General features: G+C 37.4%; 1 protein-coding gene across 1 annotated transcript in view; it reads left to right on the plus strand.

Moving 5' to 3' along the window:
• The window catches only part of KCNN2 (potassium calcium-activated channel subfamily N member 2), a 175,198-nt gene that overhangs the window by 123,982 nt on the left and 32,969 nt on the right, over nucleotides 1-18,247 (plus strand). Inside the window, exon 5 of the mRNA XM_068534129.1 lies at nucleotides 6,440-6,581. Within this exon, the coding sequence (XP_068390230.1) occupies nucleotides 6,440-6,581 (142 nt within the window). The remainder of the gene's footprint in view (nucleotides 1-6,439; nucleotides 6,582-18,247) is intronic.

Here is an 18,247-nt window from a genome sequence, read left to right on the forward strand (position 1 = left end):
GTCTTTTCACTGAAACTATTCTGTTTCTCCAGAGAGAAATATATTCTTTCTCTGTATTAGTAAGTTCTAATATAGGGTCAAGAACAGGGAGTGAAGAAAGTAAACTGGGAATGTTGTTGTTCAGCTTGGAAACTTGAATTTAATTACCACGTTTTCAGCCCCAAACATCTTTCCAGACCTTAGCTGGGGCCTGGATCAGAATCTCCAGTGTTTCCTCAGTGAACAAACCTCTATCTCCTGTTAGTTGTCTAGCAATACCAGGCAGGGGCAAGCACCTGGGCATCTATTATTCCATATACTTAGACATCATAATTTCTCCTGTTTTCAACTTTGGATTTTACCCACTCATTGCATGACATCTGGTTTCTCCAAGTTGTGAACCTTCCATGGGTTCTATAATAATCTATGCCTTTTAGTTTGCCTTTTAGTTTATAATAATCTATGCTTTTTAATTTGGAGTATCTAGGCCATTTATATTTAATGTGGTTATAGATATGCTTGGGTAAATCTGTCCTCTGGCTACTTGTTTTCTATTTGTCCCATCTAGTCTCTGTTCCTTTTTTCCATTTCTGCCTCCTTTTGGATTGCTTATTATCTTTTTTTATTCTATCTTATATCCTTTATTAGATTATCACTTATTACTCTTTGATGTATTATTTTAATGATTCTTTTAGGAGTTATAGCATACCTATACACTTAGGTATACTATAACTAAATTGTCACAGTTTTATCTTCCCCTGACATTGTATCACTTACTACAGTCTACCTTCAAGTGATAATGTACCACTTTACATATAGTATTTTCACTTCCCCAACCTTGCAGTTTTACTTGTGCATGTCGATCAGTAAGTACTTGGCTGAATAATCAAGGAGACATTTCTACAGATATCTGGATCTCTCTGTGCAGATGTTTCCTCTCTGGATTTTGGCCCTATAAACTCATGGCCTCCCTGTATTCCCAGCTCTGTCCTCAACTTGGGGAGACCTCTGGGCTCTGCTGATTTCCATACCTGAGCTACATTCTGGACTCTTTCTTGAAGCATTAAGCTGGGGCAATTTTATGACTCACTTTGGCTGTTTACCATCTCTCAGGGATCACTGTTCTTTGTTTCTAGATTATCTATGCCTTGTTCACTATTGTTTCAAATATTTGTCTGGTTTTGTAGTTGTTTCAAGAAGCAGCATGAATTCAGTCCTTTGTTGTTCCATCTTGGCTGGAAGCAGAATTCCCCATGCCCTTTTGTTTGTATAAAAATGTGTTATTTTTCATTCTCTGATTTCTCTTTTCCTTTTTTTTTTTTTTTTTTTTGTTATTGTGGGCTTATACCTTTTTTAAATTGCCTTACTACCATTTTAGCAATATTTCAGGAGAGAATGGTGGATTCAGGAAAGAGAATTGACGATAGATTGATCACATGCATTTGAATCTCCATAATACTTTTCACTATATAACTGATGCTGACATTTGAGATCAGAGCTGAAAATTAAGGTATTTTTGCTGTTCATAGTATTAATAGTATGTTTAATGGAAAAGGATTAATGAACATAGTTTGTCAGCTGTAAGCTTCCATTGTTGAATATTTTTTACATGTGTAAAAATAACTTATAAGTTGCCTACAGATCTTGGAACATAACATGACAAATCTGATTCATATTGATTGATGGGAAAGACTCATTTCTATCCCTTTTTTGTACTTCTATATTTGTGATCCTGAAGGCCTAACACGTGGCCAAGGGCAAGTCAGTATGAGAAAAAATGTTTCATACTGTCGTATTAATTAACTCAATAAACACCAATTCCCTGCTCTATTCTTCTAAGCGAAGATAAAACAATGAGTAAGGCATAATCTTTGTCCTCAAATTCTTTATAATTTAGATTCTCGGGGCATGTTTGATAAGCAAAGTATACATTATATGTGTTATGACCCATGTTGACATTGACTGATGGCATGAGAGATATCTATAAGAGGCTCCCAGGATACAGAGAAAGGACCTATGGTCCAGCCTAGATTACCATGCTAAAAATGCTATGTGGAGTCTGGAAAAGGGGAGTTATGAGCAGATTCTCAAAGTACAAATCAGGGCTAGGAAGGTGGGGGAGGGTGGTTTTAGACAGAAGGAAATGTACCTGTAGAGAAAGAGCTGGGGAAGAGGATGGCATAACTGCCAGCCATTACTATGGCCAGAGCTCCTGTTACTTATGGAGTGGTGCTGTGATAGAAGCAGGAGTGATGGGCAGAGGCTGCTTCATTGAGTGGGAAGAATTCAGTAATGCTCTTGGAAAGATCACCCTTGTGAATTTAAACAAATATTGTGGAAAGCTGCCATATTTGTGATTTAAGAAACAGTGGTAGACCCACAGTCGAGAATGAATGAAGAAATGAATGGAAACTAAGAAAAGGAACGTTTTACTTCTTTTAAAACATTAAAGCTGATCTTACAATCTTTGTCTCTGAAACATGCAATGCTGTAAAACAGCGATAAGTCCTCTCCCTAAATGCTAAAGTCCTTTTTTAAAAAAGCTGGCGATCATTAGGCATTCCTTACACTAATTTTAATCTTCTTTAATATATTTTAATTAAAGAAGCATTCATATTCATTAGAATTTGAAATTTGCCATGTGAGTCATTTCTTCAAGTCTTTCCCAGAATAGCTCCCCTTGTGGAGAAGGTCAGAATTGTCTGAGTAAGTTTGTGACGTGAACTTACTGTGAGAAACGTTTTGAAAATTTTTAACCGTTTAAATTGTATATATTAATCGTTCACAGTGGTGTGACTCTGGCATAAATTCAAAACCTGGAAGTGTTCTAAGTGAAAACGTCATCATGTTGATAAGTCTAATATTTGTTTCTGAGTTGCCAAGGAAGAAACCTTGATTGTTCTAACAGTAGCTAATGTGCTCCCTAATTACCTGCCTCTTCTTGACTAGTCATGACTAAGTATGCCTGAATGTAACAAAAACATTAGTATGAAATGTTATTTTTCCATTCTGAGCCATTTTTCAGGTAGGTTAATTATTTATTAAGCAAAAAAGATAATTTACCATTGAACCCCAAGCCCTTAAATACCAACTCCTAGAAAGATATGTGTTTCTAATTAGGCCCTTCAATACAGCTTTACAGTATCTGACCCCGTATAACATGCATAGCATATAACAAATAATAACTGAATGATATAATGGCATAATACTTGAGAATGGTGAAGAGTTTAATGAGGATGGGAGCAATTTGTATTTAAATTGTATTTAAAACTTGTGTATTTATTAAATGTAGGTAACTAAAGAAGAGTCAGTGAATGCTTCTTATTGTAACTTTCAAAGTCATTTACTGCTCTAAACTTTGAAAACCAAATCAAAGTGCTTCAGGAAGAACAGATGAGAAAGACTTTCACACCCTTGCCAAAGTTGAGAAGATTGACCTGTGGGCACCAGCAGTGAAGGTGCCCCTTTAAAGACCTTTGTTTACAGTATGAAATCTCAAACTCCTCTTTGTAGTTGCTCTACCAAAGGAACACCATGTGCCTAGAGATGTGTTCTGGTCACTAGCGATGTAGCAATAACTGGAGGTTATCACTCAGACATGGTCACATTTTCTAAGTGGGTAGTGATTGAGGACACTTTGTTGATATAGAAAGGGTGAAGAGTATAGCTTTTTCAGCCAGAAAGGTTGTCCATGTCTTAAAACATCAATGTAAAATGAGAAAATGCATGTCAGTGTTGAACACATAGTGAGGGCTCAACAAATATTTCACATGCACCAGGGAATTAGGGCCATCGGCTCTTATACGTATCAAATCTTTGTGTAAATCATGATTTGTTAAGAAGAAAGTTTGTCTCACAATTAAGAATTGAATAGGCCATGAAGCTTTTGCCTCCCCTCTCTCATGTAGCCCACATCCACACCAGGGTAATGTATTCCCTGTTTCAGGCAACTGCTTGATGAGGACTATTCACAGAAAGCCCCAATATCATGAGTGGGTTATTAATCCAAAACTTACTTCTAAGGGTCTTGTTTGAAATAAAAACCACATGGCCCCATGGAAGCCTCATCACACAGGCATAGCAGGCTCCCCGAGCAGTCCACAGAGCCTGGTAGCTCATGTTGTAGCTGAACTACAGCACGGATAGCATCACCCTACTCCTATGTGCATGTTATTTAACAGAGTTTCTCAGAGGAAATGCACTCATCTGGCTTCCTTAAAAGCTAGGAATTGATCTTCTTTTTAAATTATAGTTGATTTACAATGTTGTGTTAGTTTCAGGTGTACAGCAAAGTGATTCAGATAGATGTATATTCTTTTCAGATATATATATATACATATATAGATTCTTTTTCAGATTCTTTTCCATTATAGGTTATTACAAGATATTGAATATAGTTCCCTGTACTATACAATAGGTCCTTGTTGTTTATTTATTTTACGTATATTAGTGTATATCTGTTCATCCCAAACTCTTAATTTACCCCTCCCCTTTGTTAACCATAAATTTGTTTTCTATGTCTGAGTCTGGTATTTTTGTAAATAAGTTCATTTGTATCTTTTTCTTAGATTCCACGTATAAGTGATATCATATGATATTTGTCTTCCTCTGTCTAACTTACTTCACTTAGTATGAGAATCTCTAGGTCCATCCATGTTGCTGCAAATGGCATTATTTCATTCTTTTTTATGTCTGAGTAATATGAGTACATCTTGACCTTCCTTTTGGCAATGACAGCCTCTCCACCCAGCCATCCTGGGAAGAGGGGACTCTGCATCTAAGTCATGGTGGCAGTTCCCTGAGGTAGAATGGTGGAGGTTGCTGCCCTCCCACCACCAGAGAATCACAGGATGCCCCTCAACAGGGCTGGCTGCCTGTGTGCGTGCCCTTCCATTTTCTCTTTGAAGATACGGTGATGCCGTCACTCTTCCTTACTCTGGGGTTCCACTCACTCCAGGCAGAGATTTCTCTTTCCCTAGACGAAAGTAGCAAAAAATACCATTTCTTAGTTCTCTCTTCTTTGTTAGAAAACAAAGGTACCAAAGTGTTAAGCATAGGCCTTTCTGTATCCAAAGACAGAGGCAAGATCCACGGTCTCCCCTTCAGAGGTATGATACTGCAGAGGAAAGCTTATACTCTATAAACTTCCTGCACTTTGGGCTATAGATGCAGAAGCCTTGGAATGAGCTGAAGAACAGAAAAAAAAAAAAAAAAGAATGCACTGGCCCAATGTAGGTTGTATATGGGATCAATCCTGGGGCTCGGGTCATGGGTCAGCCTCCTTGCCTCCACAGCTCTGGCTACACAGACATGTCGTCGAGCTGAAAGGCAGGACTGAGTGAGTGCAAGCTAGGGGATTATCAGCACGCTTTGGAGAGCAAGAAATAAGGAAGGGAAAGCCATCCCCAGTGGTATCTGAGAGCTGGGAAGAAAAGGTGGTCCTTACAGAAGTTGGATGAAGAGCAAGGAACGTCTCTAGTGACCAGAGAGAGTCTGGGGTGTGACTGCCATGGAGGAGGGCTACTCTGCCCCATGACTACACAGAGCATGCATCCAGGGCAAGTTTCTCTAAAGTAACAACTTGCATGGCCTCACAGTTGTATGCATGGTGGATAATAGTGCCCCACGATGGGCCGGGGTTACCGTTTAACACTGATAATTCAAGCAAAATTTTATATCTGTTTCTGATATAAAAATCCTTCTTCTCATTAGAAAAATTTGACACTTCATAGAATAATGAGGATAAACTGCATCCCTCTCCCTCTTTTTGACTATAAACTCTTTGTGTGTATCTGGTGAGGTAATAACTTACATTAAGCTCCAGTTCTGGGCATGGATTATGCAATCAAAGGTACATTTTCCATCTTCAAGGAGGATGGCTAGTACAGGACCTCCAGGTAGACAGCTACAATGTAGTCCTGTGATGGAGGAATATATGGGATACTGAGCCCCAGAAATGGGCTGGGAGGAGCGTAGACAGAAGAGGCTCCCACCTGAACTTATTTTGAAAGATGACTAGGGGTTGGCCCATTAAGAAATAAAGGTAGCAAAGGGAACACCGTGGCTCCTTTTGGTACAAAGGTGAGGAGGGAGATCGGGGCACTGCATATTGTTCCACAAGTTGGGCACATCAGTGGGCATCAAGGAAGGATGAGATGTGAGCAAGGCCAAAGCAGGATTCAAAGACAAATGTGCGTTAATCAACTTAAACCAGTGAGAAAAGCAATTTTCATATTTTACAGTTTCTCTTTCAGATTATTTTTAAAGTTGAGAAATTCTGATGTCTTTCAGATTGCTTAGGTAGAACCCCAATTTTATTTATAATATTGAGCTTTGAAAACCTCTAAATAGAGCATTTTATAGATGCTACTTAGTAAATTCACTGTATTGAATCAAACTGCCCTTGGCAGCCCTACGCTAGATTAATTATGAAGGACTGGCTTTGCTTGCTATTTTTCAGGTACCATGACCAACAGGATGTTACTAGCAACTTCCTTGGAGCAATGTGGTTGATATCAATAACTTTTCTCTCCATTGGTTATGGTGACATGGTACCTAACACATACTGTGGGAAAGGAGTCTGTTTGCTCACTGGAATTATGGTAAGTGTCTTTTCACTTTGTCTCTTTGATGAACACTCAAGAAAGTACTTTAGACCATTCCATCCATGTGCATAAGTCATAGTACACTACTTCAATTTCCAAACATCAGGAAGGCAGCATAAATAAGTCAGTTCTCTGTTCGGAGAGAACATCAACAGTTCTCATCCTAATTTTCTTCATTGTGAAGCTCCATTGAGGACAGAGTGCTGTTAGAATGTTCTTCGTGGGCTATGTGCTAATTTGATGAGCAAATCTGATCTTAGCGCTTCAGCTTCAAGGTCAGAAGTTCTTTGTTTAAGTCTGAGTTCTGCCATTTCCTATTAGCCATGTGAACTTGAGTGAAATCCTCTTCTCTGAAATGTACTTCTCTCATCTGTAAAATGTGGACCATAATAACTATCTTGCAATGTGTTGAACGGTTGAAGAATTACATTTTTTTTTCCAATTATATAATTAGATAATATTTATCATTTTAACAAATACTTGTTGAGTGCCGATTATGGTGCTGGCCTAGCAACTGAGGATATAGCAGAAAAGGGACGAACTCTCTCTGTCCTGCCTTCATGGAGCTTACAGGGGAATGCCTACTTTTTATTAACAAATGATTGTTATTTACATTTGTGACAAGTATGTGAGGAAGTAAGATTTCTGATCAGATTCGGGGGGACTGAGGGAGAAGAATGGGATCTACTAAGAGAAATAAATTCCTGGAAAGTTGACTTTTAAACTGACGTGGGAAGGGTAGGTAGCCAGGCAAAGTGGGGGGAAGGAAGGTCATTCCAGGAAGAGGAAATAGTTTATTTGAAGAGAGTGAGGCAAGGAGGAGCTTGGTACGTTGATGTAAGGCCACCAGGCCAGGAGTGTACAGAGTAAAGAGGAAAAGTGGCATGAGGCTGGGGGTGGGAGACCAGATCTTGGGGATCTCTTGAGTGAGGTTTGCTGCCTGTGGTGATGTGTCACTCTTCTGGGACACCTAGCAGGCTCAGACATGTTCCTTGCCCCTTACACACTATGACGTGGCCAGGGCTGGTGTGTACCATTTGTTTTAGATGTCTGAAAATGACAGACAAATTGTCTAGCAAATTGTCTAAAATTTATCATAATGTGGTGTGAACTTTGAAATGTCTAAGCCAGATGCACCCCTTTTAGTGACCTAGGTTCTCTCCATTCCTTATCTCCTTTTTATCATTGGATTACAGCAAAGAGCATTATCCTGTTGCTTGTTTGGTTCCTGCCTACAGAAAGATGTGAACTAGTACTGGAAGCTCCTTAGTCAGGAAATTCCCAGAATGTCTGAATTTAGGCATCTCTGCCCAACGCCTTCATTGTGTCCACCCCCAAGTTGGCAGGAGAGGAACAGGCTCCCCATGCGAGGGCCTTTGAATGGTGGCCGGGGCAGCGTGTACCCTTGTAGCAGCTGCCTAGGAAGATTGTTCCAAGAGTCAGAACTAGCTGGAAGGACTGAGTGCCCATGACATACATAGAGTGGGAACATTCTTCTCCCACTTAGTAACACTGAAGAGCTAGATGTGAAAATAAAACCTGGGGACTAATTTTAAGGTTACAGTAGTAACAAGATGACCATTCATGGAAAATATAATTTGGGGTCATAATTTAACATTATTTGCTTGTAAAAGAAAAGTACAGTTTTGTGAATTTTAGTGATTTTTTTTCATTATAATTGGTATGGTCCTTTATGTTTACCCTTGGATCACTTCCTTTTTCCTCAAAAGATAGCATTTTATTATATAGCATAATGCTTTGGGAAATAAAATTTGCATGGATGTATTTTTGGAGGGCCCATAACAAGCCCACAAGGGACATGAATGATGCTATTTATAAACACAGAACTGGTAATTGCAGAGTCTTTCCCCTTATGCTTCTTAGAAACAATTTCCTTGGTGTTGCTTTTTGGCAAGATACCCCCCTTTTATTCTTGAATCAGGTATGACTCAGGGTTTATGCAAACCTCTTCATTTGCCACGGATCAGAGCCAAGTTTGAGGTTAACCTTGCCTGGATCTTGTAGTACTTTTATCTTTCCTTCATTTTTTTCTCTGTCCCTAATGTCTCAAGAACAGCTCCTGCAAAATCTCATCTGACGGCACAAATTTTATATTTAGTTCATTGAACTACTTCCTTGCTTAGGTGTCACTGGTGATCTTACTTTATTTTTAGAAAATATTTTATAAGCCACTTTTAATCTATATGGACACAAAAATGTTATATGCAGCGAAATTTACAGTGACTTCACTGCTGTCCTCTGAGCTCACGGTGAAAACAGTCCCTCTGTCCTTAGGCTGAGGAGCTCCATTCCATCTCCCTCTTAAGGAACAGACATTTCTTAATTGACCCGATCAAAAATTGTTTACTTGCATATAGAGAAATTGAGTGCTCTTTGACTAGCCTAATTGAAGTACTGTGTAGAGTTGCATTGTCTCTATCCTTCGGCCAAGTAAATTCCCACAGAGTCAGGCCACAGAGCAGTCTTCTGGGGGTGAGCTTCTGGGAATTGGTTATATCCCATGTAAATTTCCTGGGGATGAAGAACCTATGTATTGCAGTTACCTAGAAACTATTACAGAGAATGGCTGACAAATATAGTTTCCTAAAACATAAGTTTTTTTCAGAGTCTATATAAAAGGTTAGTTTCCTTTAGATGAACTGTGTTTCTCTTTTGTCAGACAATTTTTTTTTTTTTTTTCTGCTTTTGATATCAGGAAGTTTAAATACCAGTTTGTCACTTTGGGATTGTCTAAGCTAGATATGACTTTTTTTTAATTTCAGGCTTTTTTTTTTGCTTTTTGCTTTTTTTTTTTTTCTTTCTTTCTTTTTCCTGCCTATTCTCCCCTGGACTTTTGCAATGCATGTTTAGGTAAAATACACATTGTCACATTTCTCACGAGTCATCTCTCTGTGTTTCTCTGGCCTTTAATAAATTGTGAAAAAGAAACGCAATTCACAATACTCCTGGGAGAGCACAGGGTCATCCCTGAATCATCTTGTGTATTGTCTCGGAAGTACTATGATTCTTTGTGTTCTTTTATATTTCAATTTTCTTGTTCTTGTGTTTAGGAAATTTTGATAGAATTTATACCTTTATGTGTTTTTTTTCACTTTGAAGTAAAATACAGTTGATCTGAATGCTAATACCTACAAAGCTTTCCTATTTCAAAAATGTAGACGTAAAGAAATTAGCACTGCATTATTTCTTCATGAAGCTAATGAATTATTTCATAGGATCATCTTAGATGTTCACATTTCATTGGTAAAAACTCAAAATTAAAATGTAATTTAAAATTTTTAAATAGCTTCATTTATGTCATGAGTTATATTTCTGGGAGCCAAGGACATTAAGATTTAGGACATTTCTGCCATGGTCTTGGCAGAAATATATTGTTAAACCATGAGGAGAGAGAGTTTTCCAGAATATTTCTAAGAGAGAAACAAATGGTCTTATCAAAAAATAACTTCTCTTGCCTGAAATGTAAATTGTAAATCCAAGACAATCATGCAAAGCTTTTTAAATGAGTTTTAGGTGTGTTTACAATGCTATACATAGATTATTATGAAAATACTAAAACAAGTGGACTTTATATACTGAAATGCCTGAACAAGAATTCCATTGTGATAGATCAAACAAGTCAAGTAGAAATTTTTCTTTTACCAAGACCTAACTAATATTAGAGCTTAAGCGACAAAGATCTCTTCCTTTCCCCTGGGTATTATTTTAAAAACCTAAGATCATAGGATTGCCTAACAGACAAGGTCCCTCATTACCCTTCAAGAGAAAACTATTAAGGTTGTAATTACTTACTTTTTCCTTATTCTTCTATCCTTCCTCTTTTTAAAAAAATGTTATTAAAATATAGTTGTTTTACAATGTTCTATTAATTTCTTCTGTACAGCACAGTGACTCAGTTATACATAGTATATATTCTTTTTCCTTTATGGTTTGTCACAGGATATTGAATATAGTATAGTTCCCTATGTTATACAGTAGAATCTTGTTGTTTACCGATCCTGTATATAATTGTTTGCCTCTACTAATCCCAAACTCCCAATTCTTCCCTCCCCTATCCCACCCCCCTTGGCAACCAAAAGTTTGTTCTCTGTGTCTGTGAGTCGGTCTTTGTTTTGTAGGTATGTTGATTTGTGTGGTATCTTAGATTCCACATGTGATGATATATGGTACTTGTCTTTTTCTTTCTGACTCACTTTGCTTAGTATGATAATCTCTAGGTCCATCCATGTTGCTGCAAATGGCATTATTGCATTCTTCTTTATGGCTTAGTAATATTCCATTGTGTGTGTGTATGTATATGTATGTATGTATGTATGTATGTGTATGTATGTATGTATGTATATATATATATATATATATATATATATATATATATATATATATATACCACATCTTCTTTATCCATTCATCTGTCAATGGACATTTAGGTTGTTTCCATGTCTTGGCTATTGTAAATAGTGCTGCTATGAACATAGGGGTACTTGTATCTTTTTGAATTATAGTTTTGTCTGGATATATGCCCAGGAGTGGGATTGCTGGATCATATGGCAACTCTATTTTTAGTTTTCTGAGGAACTTCCATACTGTTTTCCATAGTGGCTGCACCAACTTACATTCCCACCAACAATGTAGGAGGGTTCCCTTTTCTCCACACCCTCTGCACCATTTGTTATTTGTAGACTTTTTAATAACGGCCATTCTGACCAGTGTGAGGTGGTACCTCATTGTAGCTTTGATTTGCATTTCTCTAATAATTAGTGATGCTGAGCATCTTTTTCATGTGCCTATTGGCAATCTGTATGTCTTCTTTGGAGAAATGTCTGTTTAGGTCTTCTGCCAATTTTTTGATTGGGTTGTTTGGTTTTTTTGTTGTTGAGTTGTATGAGCTGTTTGTGTATTTTGGAGATTAAGCCCTTGTTGGTCACATCATTTTCAAATATTTTCTCACGTTCTGTAGGTTTTTTCATTTTGTTTATAGTTTCCTTTGCTGTGCAATGGCTTGTAAGTTTGATTAGGTCCATTTGTTTATTTTTGTTTTTATTTCTTTCGCCTTGGAAGGCTGACCCAAGAAAACATTGGTACAATTTATGTCAGAAAATGTTTTGCCTATGTTCTCTTCTAGGAGTTTTATGGTGTCTTGTCTTATATTTTAGGTCTTTGAGCCATTTTGAGTTTATTTTTGTGTATGGTGTGAGGGTGGGTCCTAACTTCATTGATTTACATGGGGCTGTCCAACTTTCACAACACCTCTTGCTGAAGAGACTGTCTTTTCTCCATTGTATATTCTTGCCTCCTTTGTTGAAGATTAATCATTTATAGGTGTGCAGGTTTATTTCTGGGCTCTCTATTATGTTCCATTTATCTGTGTGTCTGTTTTTTTGCCAATACCTTGCTGTTTTGATTACTATAGCCTTGTAGTATCATCTTAAGTCTGGGAGGTTTATGCCTCCAGCTTTGTTCTTTTTCCTCAGGATTGCTTTGGCAATTCTGGGTCTTTTATGGTTCCATATAAATTTTAGAATTATTTGTTCTATTTCTGTGAAAAATGTCATGGGTAATTTAATAGGGATCACATTGAATCTGTAGATTGCTTTGGGTAGTATGCTCATTTTAATAGTATTAATTCTTTCAATCCAAGAGCATGGGATAGCTTTCCATTTCTTTGAATCATCTTTAATTTCCTGTATTAATGCTGTGTAGTTCTCAGCATATAAGTCTTTCATGTCCTTGGTGGGATTTATTCCTAAGAATTTTTTTGGGTGCAGTTTTAAAAGGGATTGTTAGTTTGCATTCCCTTTCTTATATTTCATTATTAGTGTAAAGAAATGCAACCGATTTCTGTATGTTAATCTTGTATCCTGCTACCTTGCGGAATTAGTTTATCAGTTCTAGTAGTTTTTGTGTGGAGTCTTTAGGGTTTTCTATGTATATTATCATGTCATCTGCAAAATGACAATTTTACTTCTTCCCTACAAAACTGAATACCTTTTATTTCTTTTTCTTGTCTGATTGCTGTGGCTAGGACTTCCACTACAGTGTTGAAGAGAAGTGGTGAGAGTGGGCATCCTTGTCTTGTTCCAGATTTTAGCAGGAAGGCTTTCAGCTTTTCACCATTGTGTATTATACTGGCTGTGGGTTTGTCATAAATAGCTTTTATGTTGAGATATGTTCCCTCTGTACCCACTTTCATAAGGGTTTTTATCATGAATAGATGTTAAATTTTATCAAATGTTTTTTCTGCATTTGTTGAGATGATCATGTGGTTTTTATCTTTTCTTTTGTTGATGTGGTGTATCACATTGATTGATTTGTGTGTGTTGAACCATCCTTGTGAACCTGGGATGAATCCCACTTGGTCTTGGTGTATGGCATTTCTTATGTGCTGTTGGATTCACTTTGCTAATATTTTGTTCAGAATTTTTGCATCTATATTCATCAAAGATACTGGCCTGTAATTTTCTTTGTTGTTAGTGTCTTTGTCTGGTTTTGGCGTCAGGGTGATCGTGGCTTCATAGAATGTCTTTGGGAGTATTCCTTCATCTTCAATCTTTTGGAAGAGTTTGAGAGGAATCAGTATAAGTTTTTCTTTGTATGTTTGGTAGAACTTCCCAGTGAAGCTATCTGGTCCTGGACTTCTGTTTGTAGGGAGTTTTTTTATTACTGATTCTATTTCATTTCTAGCAGTTGGTCTGTTCAAGTTATATATATCTTCTTGATTCAGTTTTGGTGGGCTATATGTTTCTAGAAAGTTGTTCATTTTTTTTGAGGTTGTCAAATTTGTTGGCATATAATTGTTCATAGCATTCTCTTATTTTTTTTTGTATTTCTGTTGTATCTGTTGTGATTTCTCCTCTTTGATTTCTTATTTTATTTATTTATTTGGGTCATCTGTCTTTCTTCATGGTGAGCCTAGCCAGAGGTTTGTAAATTTTGCTTACCCTTTCAAAGAACGAGCTCTTGGTTTTATTAATTTTTTCTATTGTTTTTTAATCTCTATTTTATTTACTTCCTCGCTGATCTTTATTATCTCCTTCCTTCTGCTGACTTTAGGTTTTGTTTATTATTCTTTTTATAATTCTTTTAGACGGGTTAGATTGTTTGAGATTTTTCTTGTTTCTTAAGGAAGGCCTGTATTACTATGAACTTCCCTCTAAGAATTGCCTTTGCTGCATGCCATAGATTTCGTATGGTTGCGTTTTCATTGTCATTTGCCTCAATGTATTTTTTAATTTCTTCTTTGATTTCATCATTGACCCATTGGTTTTATCGTAGCATGTTGTTTAGTCTCCATGTAATTGTTTTTTTTCTCGTTTCTTTTCTGTGGTTGATTTCTAGTTTCATGCCATTGTGGTCAGAAAAGATGCTTGAAATCATTTCTATACTCTTCAATTTGTTGAGGCTTGTTTTGTGCCCAAGTATGTGGACAATCCTAGAGAATGTTCCATGTGCACTTGTAAAGAATGTGTATTCTGCTTTTTTTGTATGTAATGTCCTAATTAAGTCTAACTGTTATGTTGTATCATTTAAGATCTCTGTTGCCTAATTGATATTCTCTCTTGAAAATCTATCTTTTGATGTGAGTGGGGTGTTAAAGTCTCCTACTATTATTGTATTCCTGTCAATTTCTCCCTTTATGTCTGTTAGTATTTGTTTTATGTATTTGGGTGTACATATATTGGGTGCATATATATTGACAAGTGTAATATTCTCTCCTTGTATTGATCCTTTTATCATTATATAGTGTCCTTCTTTTTCTTTCTTTATAGCCTTTGTTTTAAAGTCTATTTTGTCTGATATAAGCATTGTGACCCCCCACTTCCTTGTCCTTTCCATTTACATGAAATATCTTTTTCCATCCCCTCACTTTTAATTTATCTGCGCTTTGCCCTAAAGTGTGTCTCTTGTAGGCAGCATATTGTAGGATCTTGTTTTTTTATCCAGCCTACCACTCTGTGTCTTTTGATTGGAGCATTTAGTCCATTGACATTTAAGGTAATTATTGATAGATATGTATTTATTGCCATTTTAACCTTGTTTTTCCATTGATTTTATATTTCTTCTTTGTCCCTTTCTTTTTCTTTTTGTTTTCCCTTTGGAGTTTGATGATTTTCTTTTGTAGTTTGATGATTTTCTTTTGTATTATGCTTATGTTCTCTACTTTTTGGTTTTTGTGAAGGTATTGTATGTTTTTGATTTGTGGTTGCTGTGTTTGTTAAGTATGATAACCCCTTCCTATATCTACTGGCTTTATACTGGTAGTCATAGGCTCAAACACATTCTGGAAAAAAACACTACATTTTCTTATTCTCTTCCCCCACATTTTATGATTTTGATGTCCTATTTTGCATCTGCCTTTTCATCCTCTTTCTGTTCATTGTGGTTATTGCTTTCACAGAATTTTTTTGATCTTTTTAATCTGTGTACTGTCTTATTTAAGTGATTTACTTTCCAATTGTGATTTTCTCTTTTCTACAGATTCTTGCTACTTTTCTATTTAGAGAAAACCTTTCCGTATTTTCTTTAGGGTAGGTTTAGTATTGCTGTATTCTTTTAGTTTCTACTTGTCTAAAAAATTCTTTATTTCTCCCTCTATTCTAAATGATAATCTTGCTGGGTAGAGTATCCTAGGTTGCAGATTTTTCCCTTTTAGGACTTTGAATATATCTTGTTACTCCCTTCTGGCCCACGTCATTTCTGTAGAGAAATCCGCTAATAGCCTTATGGGGGTTCCCTTGCAATTAATTCTTTGTTTTTCTCTTGCTGCCTTTAGAATCCTCTTTAACTTTTGCCATTTTTATTATAATATGTCTTGGTGTAGGTCTATTTGGGTTTGTCTTGTTCAGGACCCTCTGTGCTTCCTGTATCTGGATATCTGTTTCCTTCGTTACTTTTGGGAAGTTTTCAGCCATAATTTCTTCAAATACATTTTCAATTCTCTATTCTCTTTCTGGGATCTATATTATGTTTAGATTGGCATGCTTTATGTTATCCCATAGGTGTCCCATACTGCTTTCTTTCTGTTTTCATTTGGGTTTCTGTCTGCTGTCCTGATTGGGTGATTTCCATTATTCTATCTTCTAGATCACTAATTGGTTCTTCTGTATTATTCATTCTGCTATTCATAGCCTTTAGTTCAGCTTTTGTTTCTTCAAATGAATTCTCTAATTTTTCTTGGCTCCTCCTTATAGTTTCTAGTTCCTTTTTACAGTAATCTGCATTTCTGTCAATAGCCTTTCTTAATTCCTTCAGATTTTTCATTATCTCCTTTTTGAACTCGATGACCATTAGACTGAAGAGATCTGTTTCATTGTTCGTTCTTTCAGGGGAATTATCTCGACCTTTTAATTGGGACTGGTTTCTCTGCTTTCATTTTACTTATATTTCTGTTGCTCTATGAGTTTAGGAAGAACAATTATCTACTGTGGTCTTGGAGGACTATTTTTATGTGGGAACGTCCCTGTGTAGCCTGCATGTAAACTCATTAATATTTTTTGGTGTGAAGGCTGTTTTTAGTATGGATGCCTGCCACGTCTTTCCTCAGTGTATTCTGGCCGTTATCCCCTTGATAGGAGGTGTGACTGATGTCGTGGTGACCAGAGCCTGCACTGGATATTGAGCAGGGCCTCCTCTTTGCTCTGCGGCTGTCACTGACCTGTCCAGGGCAGGGTCTGCTCCCTATTTGTTGGAGTAGAAGCCCCCAGCTCCATTTCTGAGCTGCATTTCTGATATGCAGTGTGAGGTAGGCGGGATTGGAGTGCTCCCACAGGGAGAGAAGCCACTGAGTATTCCTCTACTGGGCCTGTTCACCTGTGAGTGTACTCCGCTGTGTCACCTTTCATCCATTGTGCAGGCTCACAAAGCACACTGTTGTTAGCACTGCCCTTGGCCCCTCTGTAACCATGGGTCTGCTGACTATCAACCCTGGTACTTCTCAGTCTTTGTTTTTCACAAAGCCACCAGCACAGGTCCGCTAAAGTCAGGTCCCAGGACTGCAGTTGTCACGCACCTGGACCCGCTGTGGGAGCTATGGAGGCATCTCAGACCCTGGCCCAGCCCAGCCCCCACGTGTACGTGCCCACAAAGCCCACAGCTGCTAAGACCAGACCCACCCCAGCCGTTGGGAGCACCAGTTGTCCGTTCAGATGTTCCACAGGCACTGCATTTACAAAGCCAGCTGCGGAGGTGTGAATCTGTGGTTTGCACAGCCGTGGGCAAAGATTTCAGCTCTGCTTCCTAAATTGCACAGCCCCTTTTGTGCTACCCCATTACTTGGAGATCTTTCTCGTCCTTTCAGATGTTTGAGGTCTTCTGCTAGTGTTCAGTAGGTGTTCTGTGAGAAATGTTCCATTTGTACATGTATTCTTGATGTATTTGTGGGAAGAGGTGAGTTCCATGTCCTACTACTCCACCATCTTGATTCCGATCCCCTATCCTTCTGCTTTTTGAGGAGGTGCTAAGGACCTGAGGATTTATTGTTTTGGATGTCACGATAAACTCTGGGATAAAGTTTCAATGGCGTTATGCTTTTGGTTGAAGGCAGGCAAATAACAGTGTTACATCATGGTGTCTTAGCTTTTTGTCAGTACCAGCTAGTTTCTCAGTATCTCCAACTTTATAATAAAGTAATTGATTGGTGTAGCATTTCAAAAGTTACCCTGTCTACCATTTTATATCTGTACATAAAGATACAACACAAGCTGAACGCTATCATTTTTCCTTACCTATGGGTAATATATGTTTGTTTCAAGAGTAGAATGCAGCCTCATTGGTAAGAGTATCTCTTGTCTGGTGTTCAAATGAAAGTCATTCATTTCTAATTTTTGCTTCTCTACTTTTGTAAAAGTATGACATCTCCTGTTGGCCCTTTAATTATTTAGAGTATGGATGACGGCACTTTTTGGCATAAATTATTTTTAAATATGGAGCAATAGCTGTACAGTCCTAGGGATACTGGTTATTATCTGATAAGTGGTCCTCTACTGATAGTGACCTGTAAACCCTGGATTTCAACAAGTCCACTATGTATTTCTCAACAAAAGTGAGGTGACTTCAGATCTGAGCAATTTAAGCTTCTTCCATCCCGTCAGGTATTCTGAAGACACAAAAGCAATGCATAAAGGTGTTCCACTTTGTAACAATTTAAAAATCACACCACTTAATATTTTAAAGTTTATTCAGGGAGCCAAAAAAAAAAAAAAAAGTAATCACTTGTTTACACCACATTAGGATAAGAACACTTCATAATTGTCATCATCAAATTTACCAGGGATCGAAGAGCCTTGACTTAAGGTCGCATGGCATCTCAGTCAATTGTCAGAGTTCCGTAGTTTTTACCCTGAAGGGTAGTAACACTACCCTGTTAATTCAATCAGAAGATATTCCAAAAGAGAGCCATAAATTAGCCAGAGCTTATAGTAAGGGAATGACTGGTATTAAAGAAGGCTAAACCTAAAGTATGATTATATTCCTGCTACTTCCTGTCTTTGCATTTAAGGATTACTTTTACCCTGCCAGTAGAAGTAGGAGTCCTGAAAAACTAGACTAGAGCCATTCCTTGGTGTTGCATGTGTGAATAAGGAAAAAAAAAATCCCAGGATCTTTTATATGTCTTGTACAATTTGATATGAGGTGTTTAATATCAA

The sequence above is a fragment of the Eschrichtius robustus genome, chromosome 2, assembly GCF_028021215.1.
Source record: "Eschrichtius robustus isolate mEscRob2 chromosome 2, mEscRob2.pri, whole genome shotgun sequence".
Lineage (NCBI taxonomy): Eukaryota > Metazoa > Chordata > Mammalia > Artiodactyla > Eschrichtiidae > Eschrichtius > Eschrichtius robustus.